Raw genomic sequence first — 17,412 nt, 5'->3', positions numbered from 1 at the left:
AAGAGAATAGAGACCAATATATTAGTGGTTTATACCTTTCATATCAATTACAGAAAAACACCACTAAGTCCATTTCCACTGCAGAGACCATTATGTAAGAGCTATTAGAAATAAACTGGGGAGATGTGGCATTAGAACTTTATATTACCAGCATTTGGTATGCAGGGTAAGAGGATACAGGCTTCATTTATGTGCAAAACCATAAGCAAGTTTGCAAAAGCACTAAACTTTATGCACGACAGATGAGCCAAAACCACCCCCCTGATCTCCCTCTCTGTCAGGTTTGGCCCTGAGTCCTCTGTGGCAGTACAGAGTGATGGACAAGCTTGCCAAGTCTGAATATGGCACAATGCTAAAAAGATAATTTTGTAACTTAAAATTACAGGCCATTTCCCTAAGCTGGTAGTGGGGCTACTTTAAGTGGCAGAGATAAAATGGTTTTCAGTGTCTCTGTCATTGGCAAAGACCACTACTCCAGTACCCAGCAGTTAGAAGCAGAAAATACACCAGGACAGGGTGACTGCATTTTGACTTGCTTCTATTTGTGACAAAATTAGCCCCTTTCAACTTTACAACACACACAGCATCTCAATTTTGGCCTGGAGATCTGTATTTAATGACTGACTGGTGCTAAGAAAAGCACTGCATTCAATGTCACTACAACTCTGGACAGACAGCAAGAAAAGGCTAAGCCAGCCTCAAAACAATTTGCAAAATGCACAACAGCTTCCTTTTTTTTCTTTTTTCTTTTTTTTTGGTTTTGTTCTTTTTCTTTAACACTACAGTTAGACAAGAAGATTTTTTGCACCTAGGTTTACAACCTCTCACCACCATTCTATTGTGTTGGAATACACAACTCTGTTTTCAGCATTATTCCTTTGGGTTATATTTCCAATTCAAATAGTATAGACATGGGACTCCTAACAGGATTTTAGGAGGTTAAGAGATTTTAACTGCAGCAAACACACTAATAACTTGTAGCATATTAATTTCTGGGTTTCATACAGAGGTCTAATTGCAGGGTTGTGTCTCCCTGTGATCCTGGTGGAGATCAGAAACACCTTTAAACAGCCTTAAAACCACACATACCTGAACTGTCTGTCCTATGAGATGCTTTGCTCTTGCCACCTTTCTCCTTGCTCCCTTTGGTGAAGGTGGCCAGCTTGGTGGGGATCTGCTGCTGGACTGCAGCTGGTTTCTGGATCTGGTTGGTTGCACTCAGGAGATGAATTGGCACTTCGTTCTTCAGGGAGGGCCGGGTCTCCAGGGTGGTGCTGTCCCTGCGCGCCAGCTCCGACCGCTCCAGGTACTCCAGCCCGGCCACCGAGCTCACCCTCACTGAGGATTTGGAGCCAGCTGCAGATGGTTCCATCCCTTCTCCATTGAAGCTCATGGAATGACTGATCATCTGGCTCTGCAAGAGGAAAAAGGCATTCTAAGTCAAACGGGGATTTTCTCCAGCACAAGGAGGAGAGACCATCCCCAGCCCCAAGGGCACAAAACACTTCCCAGTGCAAAGCAGAACAGGGCACACAAAACCTAAAGGATCCTGGGGAACAGAAAGAAGAGCAAGGTGTAAGTCCTTGGACACTGAAAAGAACATCAGCAGCTTCAAACTGCTTAACAGTGCACCTAGGAAAGAGCAGACTGCATGGAGTGATGACAGAGCAGAGAAAAAGCAGGACTTTCAGAAAGTTTCAATGAACCAATTTAATCAGACCTCCAAATTTCTGTTTAAAGCACAAGAAATGTTTTTTGAAATCAACTGTACAAAATGCTGTAGACATAGCACAGCTTCTGCAATCATTTGCCTACAAGTTCCTGAATTTGAAAACTACTCAGTCAGCCACAATTGAAAACAACTTATTCTCCATTTCTATTTTCTTAAAATGTACTCCCATTGCCAGACATCTGGGTGGAACTTCACAGACACTGGGAAACTGCCAAGCTCTCATCTCTCTGAGAGTAGCCATCACCATCTACTTCAGGTGATGGTTTGAGTAGCCCAGCAAAAGGCAAAAAGAGGCTGGTGCTGCAGCAAGTGCAACCCTCATCCAGAAGCAGGCAGGTTAACAGGAATAAAACTGAGAAAACCAATCCCTCACCTGGCCCATTTCTGGGGAGAAAGTGCCTGACACAGTGTTCTGCTTCTTCAGCTTCTTTAGCTGATCCAGGCGCTCCCTCTCCTTCTCCACAGCTCTCTGGGCTTCCCTCAGCCTCTCCAGGTCGTGCTGGTAGGCCTCCCTCTGCCTCTCCAGCTCTTCCCTGTCCTGGCTCAGCCTCTCCTGCAGCTGCCGCATCTCCTCGGCGCGCTCCTGCAGCCGCGCTTCCGTGAGCTCGAATTCCCTCTGCTGCCGGCTCCTCTCCCGCTCCAGGCGCTGCTGCTCCAGCTTCAGCTGGCTCTGGAGCTTCTGGACGTTCATCAGTTCTTCCCTCTGCTTTTCGAAGTTCCTCTGCTTCTCCTGCTCCAGCAGCAGATTGCCCCGGGTGGACTGCAGCCGGTACTGCTTCTCCCGGTCTGCCATGGTGGCTCGCTGCACCTCGATGTAGCTGTCCTGCTGAGATATCACAGCCTGGAGGGGATAAAAGTGCAGCATGAGGCAGCCAGATTCAAAAATCATGCACAGCTAAGCAGGAGACAACAGCATCTAGCAGGTGAGGTTACAGAGTCTTTTTCTTCCAGAGCATGTTTTAATTCCAGCTCGTACAGCCCATGGTGATTGACACGATATTGAAGATGGCCAAGGAAATAAATTATGCTTATGTGTGTCAAACTGGACATTTCTTGCACTTAGAATTGTTACTCTGAATCAAACCAGTCAAAATATTGCTGCTTACAAGGTAACAGTAAAACAACTAATTCATACACACGTGTATGAACAATGAGCACAGAGAGCAGACAGAGCTCAAAGCAGGAAAAGAATTAAGTGAGCAGGAAAAAGAAAATAATTACTTAAGACAACAGCTCTAACACTTCCTCCAAAATACCAAGCACAGTTTCCTTGAGTCTCAGGGCTAAATGCTGCACTTTACTCCAGCTTTAGGGGATATTTTCAAGGTAGCTCCTCTCTACACCTGCATAAATTTTATTGCATTTAGTGCCTAACAAATCTCTTGGATAGTAAATAGTAGTTTACCTGAAGACTGAAGAGCAACTGCAACAGCGTCTGTATCCTATGGACAAGCTGAAGAGGAGGAAAAAACATTAGGCACTTGAGCAGAACTCTGTTTTGAGGCTTTAGACTTTTAAAAAAAATTTTAGCAGTGAAAATAATCCACGGTATCTGTACAAAAAGACACACAATGGAAGCATGGCCACCAGAGTACTCTAGCATAGCAAAAGCCAATATGCCTGCACAAGGGATTTCAGTTTATTATCCTTGTGCAGATGTGAATCAGTGCCCAGCACATCTCCCTGGGATTCCACAGAGACATCTTCATCAACTTCTCTTCACCTGAACTCTTCAACCATCACTTCCTCCATGCCCCAGCACTGAATCACTGCACAGGTACAGACCTCACAGGGATTCAGAGGCAAGTTTGGCCAGTGAGCTGTTAATGTGCTGGGTTCCACAGACATTACAAACACTGGGTTTTGGAGGTGGTTTGGTTTGATTTTACATGCTATTATTACACTATGGCTATTTGTGACTGGATTTCCTCACAGCAGAAATAACATACCTGAGACTCCACGGTGGGCTGAGCACCACTGCTGTCATCCAGCCTTGTCCCATCACTCTGTAAGGGAGACAAAACCAACATTTGTGCCAGGGACACTTGCTGGGCACTGGCAGTGCTGCCAGAAAGGGCTGGGATTGCTCTCATGCATTGAAGGACATTCATCAAAAATACTGAGTTCTTAAGCTAAACTGAAACAGCAGTGTAGTGATTAAAGCCTGTGTTAATGGGACAGCACCAAATGAGCAAATGGAAAACTGAATTATCTTGCTTCTCAAGTGCTGAGCTACCAAGTTGCTCCACAAAACATCCTTACTAGAGTCAAGTAATTTTACAGACAAAGCTGCTCCAGTCCAGCCCTGCCAGCTATGGCAACTTTAACTTTGTGAGATTTGTTCTGCACCACTATCATGATGAGAAACACAAGGAAAAGCATTTAAATCCCTCATAAGCTCAACATACAGTTTGAGATCCTTCTTCTGCATCAGAAGAGGGGTCATGGAGTTGCACATCTGAACTCAGTGCAGGGCCTCTCCAGTCCCACTGCCTCTGGTCACCACCACTGTTCTTCCTGCCACCTGAAAGAGGAAAGGAATATGAGGAGCTCACAGCAGCACAAGGCCTGGGATAACTCAGGGAGTGCCAGAACAAGCAGAAGAACATGGTGACTTTGAACCAAAATGCAACTGCATGGCTTCTCCATGCTGATCCCAAGTGGAAGATCAGGCAACAGTAACACACAGGGCTACTCAAAAAAAAGTTTAAAAACTTGAGAAGACTGGGTTAAGATAAATAGGGAGGGTAAGTTCAAATTACATTATACTATTTTAAGTAAAGCAACCACAATGTCTGTATGAAAATAATCAGCTCCCAGAATTGCAAGTTCATGACATGCAATACTGGTCAGCAGGAATATTGCAGTCACTGCAGCACCACTGTGAGTGTGGAAGGAGGTAAGGGGAGATGGACCCCCTCTTGTAAAAAAGTACATGACAGCTGTATGGAGCCTTTCAGAGACATCAGAAAGTGCTCTAGAGATTAACAACCAGTGAAATAAAGGCCATTCACTTTTTCAATTAATGCATGAAGCAAAAATGAAGATAAATAGTATCTGGTCTTTCCTCTTATTTCATTAATTAACTGATAAATCATCTGTGTCAAAAGAACAATTTATATTATCTAAGGATTCAGCAAACCTCTAGTGACTGTGTAGATACAAAGTGGAAAAAAGTGTTCATGACATAATGAAAGTAGACAGCTGAATTCAAATTTTCTAGGTTTTCAGAACAGGCTTATTTTTTTAAACAGAATTAAAGTTCTGTGTGGAATTGTGGTAATTATAAAGAATGGGTTACAGTAATGCCCTTAGCATAACACTGAGAGCCCTACTCTGCTCTCTAGTGTTGGTATCTGGAGCAAAAGATCCAACATGCTGGAGATTTGCTCTGATCTTCTTTTTAAAGCCTGGTGAAGCCTCCTTATATACGAGAGCCTCAATTCCTTGTTCTTATTCTCTGTACAGTAATCACAGTAAAAAGATCAGAAAAATTCTGAGTGTTCCCTTTCTTACTTTTACTTGAAATTGAGGGACTACTGTCATATCCTCCAAAGGTCTCTGCTCTCCGGGGGAGTCCTGAGCCATCCTCAGGCTGACAGGATGCACTGCCAAAGTGAGTGAAGATAAAGTCCTGGAGATTTTCAGCTGGAGAAGAGGAGAACATGTCATGTAAACAGCCATGTCTATGCAGCAATACAAGTTATCATGCTAATGAGTCCACTGTAAGTTCAGGCAGTCTGAGATGTCCTCCAGTACAAATGAATTTTCCTTTGTGAGTAGCTCTGCATGACAGGCTCTTCATATGAACATGAGCTCTTCCTTAATGGCAAGTTTAGATTATCAAGCTTTGAGTGTTTGTTTTTTCTTTCCTTTTTAAAATAGAAATTATGTTTGGGCTTGTTTTCTTTCTAAACACACTATCTTTAGACAAGCTGTTTTTAATAGATAACCCTCCTATAATATTACATTTCAGGACTGTGTGTTATTAGAGCACTCTTGTTACTCTTTCTGAACAGACTCGTCCTAAGATTCCACTGGTTGATCCTTAAAAATGAACCAATCCAAGCTGTGCAGGTCTTCTATCTAAACCCCCAAACACACTTCACCTTTCTTGCAGGTTGGTTCTGAGAACGAGGAAGTCTGAACCATGTTACATAAAAGCATTATGTTATTACAGGACGATTTTCAGGGCCTGTACTTAGATCCTGGGTGCTTATCCCCACCCCAGCACCTGAGTGAATGCCCACACATTCCCACATTCCATTCACCTTCAGTCACTGCAGACTTCAGAATTGCCTCTCCTTGCAGATTCTCAGAGATATCCCCCCGAAGAAGCAGCCTGGCTCGGGATCCTTGGGAATGGTCTTCAAAGCCATTCACCTCAGACATTTCCAGATAAATCTGTTGCTTCTCAGTGAGGCTTTGCAGAATCAGTTCATCTTTCATGTTCAAACGCTCTGAAGGAAGAAACAAATTCAGTCCTGCCCTCCTTGTCACTGTCACAGAACCGTGTTCAATTTGGGAGATTATCTTTGATTTTATGGCCAGAGCATCAAATGCAGAGATATAATTAACAGTTAAGGAGAAAACTTATGGAGCAGACAAAGCTTATTAGACTTCTTTACCCACTATTTCTACAGAATCTTACACCACCTTGAAAGACATATGAAGGAGAAACTTGATCTTGATAAAGAATTAGACAGCCATAAATCACAAATAATGCTGAGAAGCAGCTTGTAGAATATATAACTAAGTCATTACCTTGAAAATCTTTTAACTTTGCAGCTCTTGCTTCAGCCTGTCTCCTCTCTGCTTCAGGTTCATTAAATGTTCCTCCTTCCTCATCAGGACAGCTGTCCAAAGGGAAAGACAGATTTATGTTTGATTTGCATGTGAGATAATTTAAAACCATCTCAGGATACAACTTGAAGTTTTTGCCTCAGTTGTGGTTTATCCTGGTTGTCAATCTTCCTCCCTTTTCCAAAGCATTTGACATAAGTGAGCCTTTTTTTTAAATAAAAGCAGGACAAAGTCTTTGACTAGTTTTTATCAGTGGTTTCTTTCCAATGAACACAAAGAGAATTGCACACTGAAGTCTTACAAAGAAAGTTTAGGGAGAGTCAAAAGGATTTCTTCAAAGACAGATTTACACCTGTGAGTAGAAGGCAAGCAAGAAATCAGGCTCCTGCTTTTCCCCCTCCCTTACCTCTCCACAGCCCTGCGGATGTGTGCCATCCAGGAATTCCTCTCCTCTTTGGAGCTGGTGTGAATTTCATACATTTCTGGTCCTTTTAAGGAAGCACTAATTAAGAACATTGCCTTTTCCTCATTAGCTACCTCTCTCACAATCAATTTTTGCAGTGAGATAACTGGTGGCTTAGAGTCCTGTAAAATAAAATACAGTACATTAGATGTGTTCTTTAGGAATTGTGTTTCCTAGCTGCCCCCTCTTCCTGTTTATCCAGAGCCACCAGGAGCTGTAACATCATGAGATCATGCTGACCTTTTCACATGACACTTCTGATGTTGTCATTTTATTACCATCAACAAAAACATGGAATAAAGAATGTACATGTCAGAAACAAGAGGTCGTGATATGTGATTGAACATCAAAGCCTGTGTCAATTTAAAGATTCCCACTGAGTCCCAGAAGTCAAGAACAGGCTCAAAAAATTTTGCTCAAAAGGAGGCAAACCCAAAATTTGAAAAAGCAAACAAAAACCTTAATGACACATTGTGAAGTGAAAGAAAAGAACAAGAGGAAGTGTTAGAGATTTTAAGTTGTCTCCAAAAGAAATAAACCAGAGGTGTTAGAGGGTGTCAGGCCCTGATAAAAATGACACCAGGTGACAAGTAGTGTATTGTATAATGAGGATTAACTGGATTAGCTGTCAGCCTTTGCAGTGAAGACACATTAACAGGAGGGATATTAGTTACTAAAAACCTGTCTAGGCTTCCTACAGCACAGCTCCAACATATGCAGCCTGGAAAGTTCCTTCCCAGGATAAAGCAGCTCTTTGTGACTGCTAAACCTTCACAGAATAATCTAGAGGCATGATAAGAGAACTGAAGTGTGAAGCAAACACCAGGAACACCAGCTTCTGCCAGCTTCTCTGAGCAGCTGAACTGCAATTCCAGACACCAACAGAGGTCACTGGAAAAACAGAATCACTGAGCAGATCCATTTGCTCCCTCACTTGATTTATTTATGGAGAACTGATATTAAATTTCAAATGAACTGTATACATACAGAGATGCAAAAAAAAATGGTCAGACTCTTAAGTGTAGAGCACGTTTCCAGAGGGAAAAAAAATCCACCACACAGCACCCTGTTCTGTGCATTAGGAGAAGGGTAATTGAAAAGCAGTTGTTTGTACAGCCCTGAGGTCACCAAAATAGCTTTTGCCATTAGAATTCAGCTCTAATGTTAATGTCTTGAAAAAAAAAACCATCCAAGAAAACAATTACATAAAATAATTTCTCTGTTACAGGTTCTACAACAGCCATCAGTGGACTAGATCAGGACAAAATGTACAAATTAACTTCTCTGAGGACACCTGTGGAAATGCCTGAGAAAAGCAAGTGAATTCACTGAATGTTCTGGAGTGCTGCAGTAATAATATCTGCATTTAGTGCTTATTCCATGTATTTCAGGAAAGTTCTCTGCCTCTAGTAAATCTCAGGGCACTGTGACCACAGTTACCATGTCCCTAACTGAGATGGCAATTCTTTCCCTGCACACTGAACAGAAGCAGGATTTATCTGCAAGTTTTTCAAAGCACAGTTCTAGCATGTGCAATGTCCATGACATTGTGTACAAAATCTCAGCCTAACAAAATTCAGTGAAAGGGGAAGTCACAGCACAAGAAGAGGAACAGTGAAAACCATGGAAGATGTGGCAGCTACAACTGGCCAATGCAAGGAAATACTGGTTTACACTGGGAGAGTGGGGAAAGGATTCAACAAGTACCAGAACTGCTTCAGAAAAAGTGATTCAATAATACTTGGTTAGTTTATTCACTTAATGTTCTTCCTGAACCTCCTATAAAAAGTATCTAACATCCCTAATTGTGTTTTTTCTGTAGTTACTGTCACTTTCATAAATCCTCTAAGTGCATGTATTAAATAAAGAGAACAATACCTACCACGGATGCAAATGTGTATTTTTGGTCCTTTTCTTGCAAGAGCAACAGTACATCAGTGAGCAGGACTGCCAGAATATCTACAGTACAAGAGACCAAAAAAAAGGAAAGGAAGTCATATTTCAAAGCAGAAAGACCAGTCCAGACTCAAACTCACTTAACTTACATTTCCTGCAGGCCAGGGAATAGCATGTCACCATTTGCAATATTGGGTCTGGTACTGCCTTCCACCTGGGCTGTCCCCAGCCAGGCTGCACCATGCAGCACCAGCTGATCTAAACAGAGCCCATTTAAAGCTTGAGAACACCCACACACACATCCTACACATGGACTCCAGCACTCCAGAGGGAACACATCTCTCTCAACAGCAGATTCTTCTGGAACTGCAGCCATTCAGGGTCCCACCTACTCCTGGCTGCGCTTTCTGTGCCACTGAAGCTTCTCCTTGAACACTTGAGCAATGAAGCTGCTCAAATATTCCCTGATGGCCACTGCTTTGATTTTCTGGCAAATGCAGAATTAAGTGTCATGCAGCTGACACGACACAGGTTTTGCAAAGTGTGAAGCAGAGCTCGCACAAGATAATGCCTTTCCACAGGAGACTAAGTCAGGATGACTCAAAGCTTTGTCATCCATCTGAAGACTTCCCTCTTGAATTGGGAAGCAGACCAGCCAGATAATAAGCAAACAGCATAAGGAACTTATCATGCACTATTACAGAGATGCTTATTGGACAAGCCAAGAATAGAACAAGTGCTATTTCCTCCAATATCCTATTAAACAAGCAGGTTATTGTCATCTTATTTTATACCCAATCGATCAGTAATAAACAGTTACTAAAAAAAAAAACCCCAACATAAATCTTGTTTCCCAGTTGTGTCTTTGCCCTTGCTGGTGCTGTACCTTTGAGGCGCCCTGATGCAGCTTTCCAGTACAGCATCCCATCCAGGAGGAGCCGCCTCTGGCCCATGTCATCCTTCCTGAACAAAAGCCCATTCTTGCATTTCCCAGATGATTTCAGCTCCATTTTGTGCATGATCTCCTTGAGTCGCTGCCCCTTCTCGCACTCGTTTACCATGGCATCTACATGGCTGATGGTGTCCTTAATTAAACCAAGGGCCTGGGTCAGCTCTTCGTAATCTCTAGTTCCAGCTAAGGGAAAAGAGAAGCAGTCAGCCACATTTTCAACTCTGCAATACAAGACATGAGCCATCCAAGTGTATTTTAGCATAAGGGTTCCATACTGAACACCTAACCGTATTTTCTAAGAAAAAAAAATTTAAAATATATTTTTAAATTTTATTACAAAATTTTATTTTATTAAAATTTTATTTATTTAAAAATAAAATACAATAACCTAAAGCTCTGAAAAGCTAATGAACCAACAGGTTTAACTACTATGAGTTTGTGGCTGCAGACTTTAAATGCTTCTCTTCTCCTCTGAGGAGAGGCTGGGAGAATTGGGATTGTTCAGCCTGGAGAGGAGAAATTTCAGAGTGATCTAAGTGTGGCCTGAAGAGAGCCTGCAGGAAAGATGGAGAGAGACTACTTAACAAGGACCTGGACTGACAGGACAAGGGGGATAAGCTTTAATCTAAAGAAGGGCAGGGATGGATAGGATATTGGGAAGAAATTCCCCACTGTGAAGGTGGGGAGGCCCTGGCACAGGGTGCCCCGAAAAGCTGTGGCTGCCCCTGGGCCACTGAAGCATCCAAGGCCAGGCTGATTGGGGCTTGGAGCAACCTGGGACAGTGGCAGGTGGCCCTGCCCATGGCAGGGGGTAGAATGAGGTGATTTTCAAGGTCCCTTCCAACCTAAACCATTCTGTGATTCTCTTGACCCTCTGAGGTGAGACTGACTTGGCATCATCAGCCAACAGAGAATTAAGCAAGCAGGAAACATCCTGTCTGAGGTTAGAACATGCAAAACATGGCAGAAAAAGGACCAACAGACAAGTGTGAGGCTTCCAGGAACCACCCCACCTTCTGTGTTCTGAATGATCCGCTCCACCAGCACCGGGTACTTGGTGATGCGCTGGGTGACCAGGAGGATGCACTCCTGAACACCCAGCCTCCTCACGATGGAACAGTTCCCAATTTTCTAGAAAACAGGAGAAACTCGTCACACCCACTGTGCATGGTGCTCTTCTAACTCCCTCTCCATTCTTCTGCCCCAAAACACTTCTGCACATCAGACACAGCACCATGAAATTAGCTGCACTCTTCTACTAAAGCAAAACTCCTGATAGCATTCAAAAAATTGCCTTTATTACTGGAAAATATCTTAGGTACTGCTTTCAACTACTGTTAACTGAATGTGGAGTCAATCAGGGAAACTTCCAAATCTGAAATCTCTAACTGCCTGTTGCTAACTGATCACATAGAAAAGTTCTGTGGTTTTAAAATCAGACCCAACCACCTACCAGTCAAATTAGATCAATAATGAAGGAATTAAGTGTTACCACTGTGTGCTCCCCAATAGCCTGACCTACAGAAACACATTCCTGATTAGAAAGGGAGGGCTGTAAAGCACCAGTTAATCTGACTGCAGGTACAGCACACACCTGGCAGCTGGAGAACACAGTACCAAGATCTTTCTCTACGAGGATTGAAGCTTCATGTTTTAAAACTTATTTAGTTCCTTAGAAGTGAAGGGCTCTCACTTTAAAGGCACCTGGCTGAGACCAGCTGTAAGTACAGAGCTAAGCTGGAAAGTTCACACAGTATCACTTACTGGTGACTGGAAAATGAGAATATTTAGGCCTCTGCAAAGCCACCTGAGATTCAGGTTACAGCTTCCATTTGGGCTGTGTCTCTTCAGCCCTTCCTTTTAACTGTCCCTTAGAGTGTGCAGCAAACCACCCTGGAGCCAATCTTCTGGCTTTGGAAAGATGATGGAGTGAGCAAAACCTGACTAAGAGTCCATGCTTTTTCTGCAGCAGCTCATCAACAGCATTTATCATTGATTTAATTTATTAACAAACCAATTTATCCTGATGGCCACACAGCAGGACAGAGCCTTGAATTGAACAAATACTCTATTCCCCAGTCCTGGGTACTCTCAAGAGCCTGCCTCAAATGTAACACTTCTTAATTGTGGTTTTGTCTCCACGTAGCTCAAAAGATCTAAAACACAAGAAGCTCACAAACCACCAAATAATGAGAATATATCTCTAACCCTGCTAACCCTCCTCATTCATTGAGGAATCTTCAAGTACAAAACAAAGGCCAAAGCAGTGAGGTATATCTTGCATAGTCAGAATAGGAGACTTCTGGTTACTGTTTACCTTTATTAAGTTTTGGAACTTCTTATTGCTTTGGAGCAGGTCTTTGTAATGGCTAACAGCTTCATTGTGTCCACAACAGAACACACCATATTTTTCTTTCATTCTCTCCCCGTTTTCACCTGAAAACTAATTGGAAATAGAAGAATGAAAGACATGAATCATTCAGAGTAAACCTACCTCCACTATAAACTCCAGCTCTAACATGGTTTTTAAATAATTTCTCCTGTATTTCAATTTCTTCTGTACCAGAAATGAGAGATTTATGCACTGTGACATGTGAGGGCTTGAAATACCACAAGATAACCAAATATTAAATGATGGTTGCAATTATGAAATTTTTTTAAAAGGATTTCTGGATCTCTGCACTGAAAAAGTCTGTGAACTGTAAAAGTTGAAGGACAAAAAAAAATAAAAGGTCATGCTACATGACAGAAATTGTTGCATCCACTCCACACCAGAATGGTGCTAAAAACTGCCATGAGTTCAAATGATCCTGACTGTATTTTTAAAAGATCAGAATGAAGAAATTTGGCTTTATCTGAAGGAGAGCCAACTCTGGAATGGACACTAGGAATATGTTAGCTTACTCTTGGAACAGATGAAAAATAGAACCAAACAAGTTCTATTTTACCACAAGATATATATGTGCATGCCCAAAGAACATTTAATGACCATTTCATGTTACTTGTGACTAGATTTATCCCTAGGAGTCATGCTCCCACATTAACTGGGAAGAGAACCATAAACCCAGGATGGAACCAATCTTTGCATCACATAACTTTACCTTACAGGTAGCTTTTTAGAAGCTTTATAGTGTCAATATCATCGATAGGATTTAATTCACACCTGTTTTACCAAGAGGTCTCCAATGTTGTGGATTATATAATTTCGGTCACTGCCTTCTTCCAAGGACTCCTTTCGTCTCTCCTTCAGCTGGAGCAGGAATTGCCCGTGCATCTCCAGCAGCTCATCCACACAGGGAAAGAGCTTGTTGATGACTGCATTTGAGAACTGCAGCTCCTCTCTCATGGCTCTGGAGTACACCTTCAGCATTATTTTCAGTGTCCTAACGTGGTGCATTTCAGTCTGCATTAGTTCTGGGCAAGGTGAAATACAGAAATAAAATCAAAAATCATTTATATGCTGTGCAGTGAGCAGGGACACATAAAAGCAGGCTCTGAAAGCCATGATCATCTTCTTCACTACAGTCTTTGCATCACTCATATGAAGCTTTTAAATTTGCCTTGCTAATGTCCTAGCCCAGCAGTAACTGACCCTGCTTATTTAAGGACATCTCCCAGTGGCAGTTGAGCTGCTCCCTAATTGTACAGCTGGGCTTTGCTGCTTACAGAGCCCTGCTGAAACCCATGGGATGCTTAAAGGCATTCACACAAGGAATTACACACATAAATGCAGGTAACAGACTTGAAAACCTTCACTCAGTTTTAGTTTTCAAGCACAAGTCAAAATGGGAACCAACAAAAATGATTTCTGCTCTGTATCACAACAGTAGCACTATGAAATAGAAAAGGTTTTAAGAATAACAAATACTCTTACCATAAATGACATCTTGCCTTTTTATAACATCTTTCCTTTGCCTTTTTGCATAAGGCTGTTCCACTGCAACACTCCAAGACTCTGCCTCAAACTCATGAGCATCTGTTTCTATTTCACTCCGGAGGGACACAGAATATGCATCTAGACCAAAAGCACATTCAATTTCAATTATTATTCAACCTTTTCTCACCATATCCCTGTTTACCATCAGTGACAACAACAAGAGGAAGAACTCCTCAATGCTCCTTTCAAACCCGTGGGAAAAGTTGCATAACAATCCTGAAAAGCACAGAAATTCCATACCTTCCAGAAAAATGGAGTCTGCTGTTGAAGGTGCAAGCGAGATAACGTCATCTGAAGTCTGCTTAAATTTTACAAAGCCTGAATCCCCTTCATCCATGTCTCCTGAAATTAGCCTAAATGGCCAAAGAAATTAGACCAGAACAATTAAAATAAAATAAAAAAATCCAACTTCTTCAACAAGCATCTTTCCTAAACTATAGTGCAATTATCTTACAATAAATAAAGATATCACTGCACTCTTTAAACAGTTAAATTAATTTAGCAACTCCAACGCTGAAACACTGCAGTTTAATTAGAGCAGCATGAGCAAAGCTTGTAACTTCTGGTATGACAGTTTACAAGGACATCACCTGGTGACAAGCCACAGCCAGTTCAGAGTACAAAGGGCACTTTCACTGGGAAGGGAGTATAACTGGGACACATCAAAAGTAAATAGCTACTTAAAACAGAAGATAGCCTTGAGTTTGCCTACTATTTTAATGAGGGTATTCAGCAATTTAAAACACTGCTGCCTCCTACACCAGCCAGCACCAGCCCAACCTAGAATAGCTGAACTCAGACAAGATCACTGAATTTCACAGCAGTTCTCAAGACAAATACATCCATGAAAACCATAATCGAGACAGAAACACTCAAATACTGCACTATTTTGCACAATATCTTTTGTGATGCAGGACAGAAGAACTAAAGACCAAAAAAAAAAAGGAAAAAATAAGCTTGGTCAGAGAAAAAACTTTCAGAATTAAAAGCTCAATAAAACTCTTTTGAACTTGAAAACATGACGCGAGCTCTCATTTTTCTTCTCACACTGGGGAGGTGGGGGGCATCTGAAGGTGGTGGATTAGAAGAGAAGCATTTTACTCACCCAAATTTATTAACAGCTCCAGCAGGGTTCAGTGAAGGCTGGGAATGTCCTCTTTGGGCGATAGTCATCCCGAGGTTCCGGGACAGTGCTGGGGTGCCATCCGCTCCCAGGAGGAGGCTTCGGGGCTGCTCCTTCAGAGAAGTGGCTAAAGAGGCAAAAATGGAATTGGTACTCAGAAAATGAGGCGTGCACTGCAGCTCGCCTGCTCGCAGCCCTCGCTCGGAATGCGGACGGAGAACTGACAGGATCTTGGATGTCAGGAGCTCATTGTCCAAAAAAACATTCTCATTCCATTTTCTTGAAAAGGAACCACAAAAAGACAGCTCGGGGTGAGCTGGAATCGCATTGCTTCTGCCGCTGCTTTTTGAATTTGTATTCCCCATGCTCACCACTGGCTGCCCTCAGACCTGGCACAGTAAAGTGGCCCCAGAGATGCTCTGTTTTTATACTACCTGTGATCCTTCTAGAAATGTAAAGCTGCCACTTAACTTACTGTATTGGCTAAATCAGCAGGTCTGAAGTGCAGGAAATTGGTCCCTACTGTGCCCATTTAGTGTGGAAATTGCAAAGTATCTTCTCCTTTAGTAAAACACCAGAACCTACACACAATTATTCACACCCCACCGTATAAGGGCACAGAACATTTCATGGCAAACAAGAAAAATCAGAGATCACAGAAAAAAACCCACAAGATCTTTGCAGTGCTTACTGCTCACAGCAATTTATAACTGCATGCACACACATTGCACATAATAGATACCTGAGCTAAATTTAATTTTAATACTGCAGCTTTTTAATGCTTTTTAAATCTAGACAGACTGTGAACTGGAAAGATATTTGAAACTTTAATCACTATTACACAATAAGTGGAAGCCTGTAATAGACTTATTAAAAATGGATACAATTATTTAGTACTAATGTCTGTAATAAATGATAAGGTACTGAGACAAAATACATCCTTTTAAAAAAGGAATTTCAGGGAAGTCAAAGACGAAGACTCAACCAGACAATCTTTAGAACTGATCCCTGACAAGGGCTGTAGCTGCCCTTTTCCAAAGAGCTTTTAAGGACATGGGAGTGGGATCTCAGGGATCCCTGAACCCAGGGCTCTGTCACTGCAGGGACAGACCCAGCTCCTCTCCCAGTCCCGTGGCCAGGAGGCTGCTCCAGGACCAGGGGCTGCTGCAGCAGTTCAAGGGGGTCTCCAGTTCCCAGATAAGGCTTATGCATCACTTTTCTGGTAAAAAAACTTGTGTCCACCCAGCCCTAAAAGCTCCCCTTTATCAGCCTGCCCTCCTTAGTGTACCTTCACCACTAATTCTCTCTCCCACTTCTGCCTTCTCAGTGAAGCACGGTTAAATCAAGGTATTTGTGCTTCTTGTCATGAAACAGGTTTTTCCACATTTTTTAATATCCCTGCTCTATACCTGCTTGTCTCTCATTTCATCTTCATTGACAGAAGAATTCTTTTGGGGCTGCAGGGGAGGTCTCATCAATGACATTTAATAGAAATTATATCACCACATCTTTTCCTGATGGAAATGCCTTTCCCAAAACCTGTTTGGGTTTGAAACCTCCTGGCTACACAGACAGTATATTGTCAGTCCACGACAAACTGGGTAAACTGAGTCCTTTCCATCCCCTCCAAGCCCCAAAAGGAGACTAATTAAATATCTGAAAGATTTGCCCAGTCAGATTTCTTAAACAAAGGCTTAATAACCAATGTCCCTGTGTTTCCATTTAGGGAAATATTGAAATTATTGGCCATCAAGTTCTCTTTCTGTGCTCTACAAGCCAGGAACATAAAGTCCTGTTACACAAGGATAGGCCAGACCTAAAAATCTCCAGAAGCAAAACAAGGGGACAGGGATGGGGACACACAAAACAGTTTATACCTCTCTAAAAATTAATTTTTCTTTTACATTGAGACAATATCTTTGGGTTTTTTTGTTAGGCACTGCAGTCTGCAGGGTTATGCTGTGGCTAACAACATACAATGCCCAGGCTATTAGCTGTTCCTTTAATTTCCAGCTTCTGCTTTTGTCTAAGGAAAATGAGCACTGTCTGCCTAGCAGAGGCTGCACGGCCCACGAGCCATTTTCTGAGTTCAATTAGCACTGTCTGCACACTGCTGTGCCCCACATCGATCCTGCTCCCCTCACACAGACCAGCCCTACAGACAACTTCTCCCGTTTCCATCAGCCCTTGCTTTCCTATTTTAGTCTCTGCACTTTCTCCTAAATGCACAGACCCATTCTGGGTAATGCAAACAGCCACTTATCTCCTCAGAACAATTATCCCCTGTGCTGCCTCTTGGGAAGAGTCATTTAATGAAGAGGACACCTTGCAATGCAAATGGTACCTGAAGACACCCAGAGTGATGCTCAGACATCCAAGTGAGCTGTGTTTGACACTCAGCTGCTCTGTTAATGCAGACCTTGTAACATCTTGTGAAATTAAAACACATGTGACTGGGATGGTCTTTTCCAGGGGCAAAAAGATATTTCAAAGCCTATGCTGCAGT

At 42.3% G+C, this 17,412-nt stretch overlaps 1 protein-coding gene across 5 annotated transcripts in view; it reads right to left on the bottom strand.

Moving 5' to 3' along the window:
• Positions 1-17,412, bottom strand: part of ARHGEF18 (Rho/Rac guanine nucleotide exchange factor 18) — a 51,114-nt gene that overhangs the window by 5,698 nt on the left and 28,004 nt on the right. For all 5 annotated transcript variants that reach the window (XM_039700354.1, XM_039700355.1, XM_039700353.1 and 2 more), the window contains 17 exons: positions 14,889-15,033; positions 14,024-14,136; positions 13,721-13,861; positions 13,010-13,260; positions 12,164-12,289; positions 10,860-10,977; positions 9,781-10,029; positions 8,881-8,957; positions 6,942-7,120; positions 6,497-6,588; positions 6,004-6,192; positions 5,249-5,380; positions 4,141-4,256; positions 3,682-3,738; positions 3,138-3,185; positions 2,106-2,573; positions 1,090-1,414 (listed from right to left, as the gene is read on the bottom strand). In XM_039700354.1, coding sequence (XP_039556288.1) covers positions 1,090-1,414; positions 2,106-2,573; positions 3,138-3,185; positions 3,682-3,738; positions 4,141-4,256; positions 5,249-5,380; positions 6,004-6,192; positions 6,497-6,588; positions 6,942-7,120; positions 8,881-8,957; positions 9,781-10,029; positions 10,860-10,977; positions 12,164-12,289; positions 13,010-13,260; positions 13,721-13,861; positions 14,024-14,136; positions 14,889-15,033 — 2,826 coding nt within the window. The remainder of the gene's footprint in view (positions 1-1,089; positions 1,415-2,105; positions 2,574-3,137; positions 3,186-3,681; positions 3,739-4,140; positions 4,257-5,248; positions 5,381-6,003; positions 6,193-6,496; positions 6,589-6,941; positions 7,121-8,880; positions 8,958-9,780; positions 10,030-10,859; positions 10,978-12,163; positions 12,290-13,009; positions 13,261-13,720; positions 13,862-14,023; positions 14,137-14,888; positions 15,034-17,412) is intronic.

This window comes from Passer montanus, unplaced genomic scaffold (genome assembly GCF_014805655.1).
Source record: "Passer montanus isolate IOZ18808 unplaced genomic scaffold, ASM1480565v1 scaffold140, whole genome shotgun sequence".
Taxonomy (NCBI): domain Eukaryota; kingdom Metazoa; phylum Chordata; class Aves; order Passeriformes; family Passeridae; genus Passer; species Passer montanus.
This window is presented reverse-complemented; position numbering and strand designations above follow the sequence as displayed.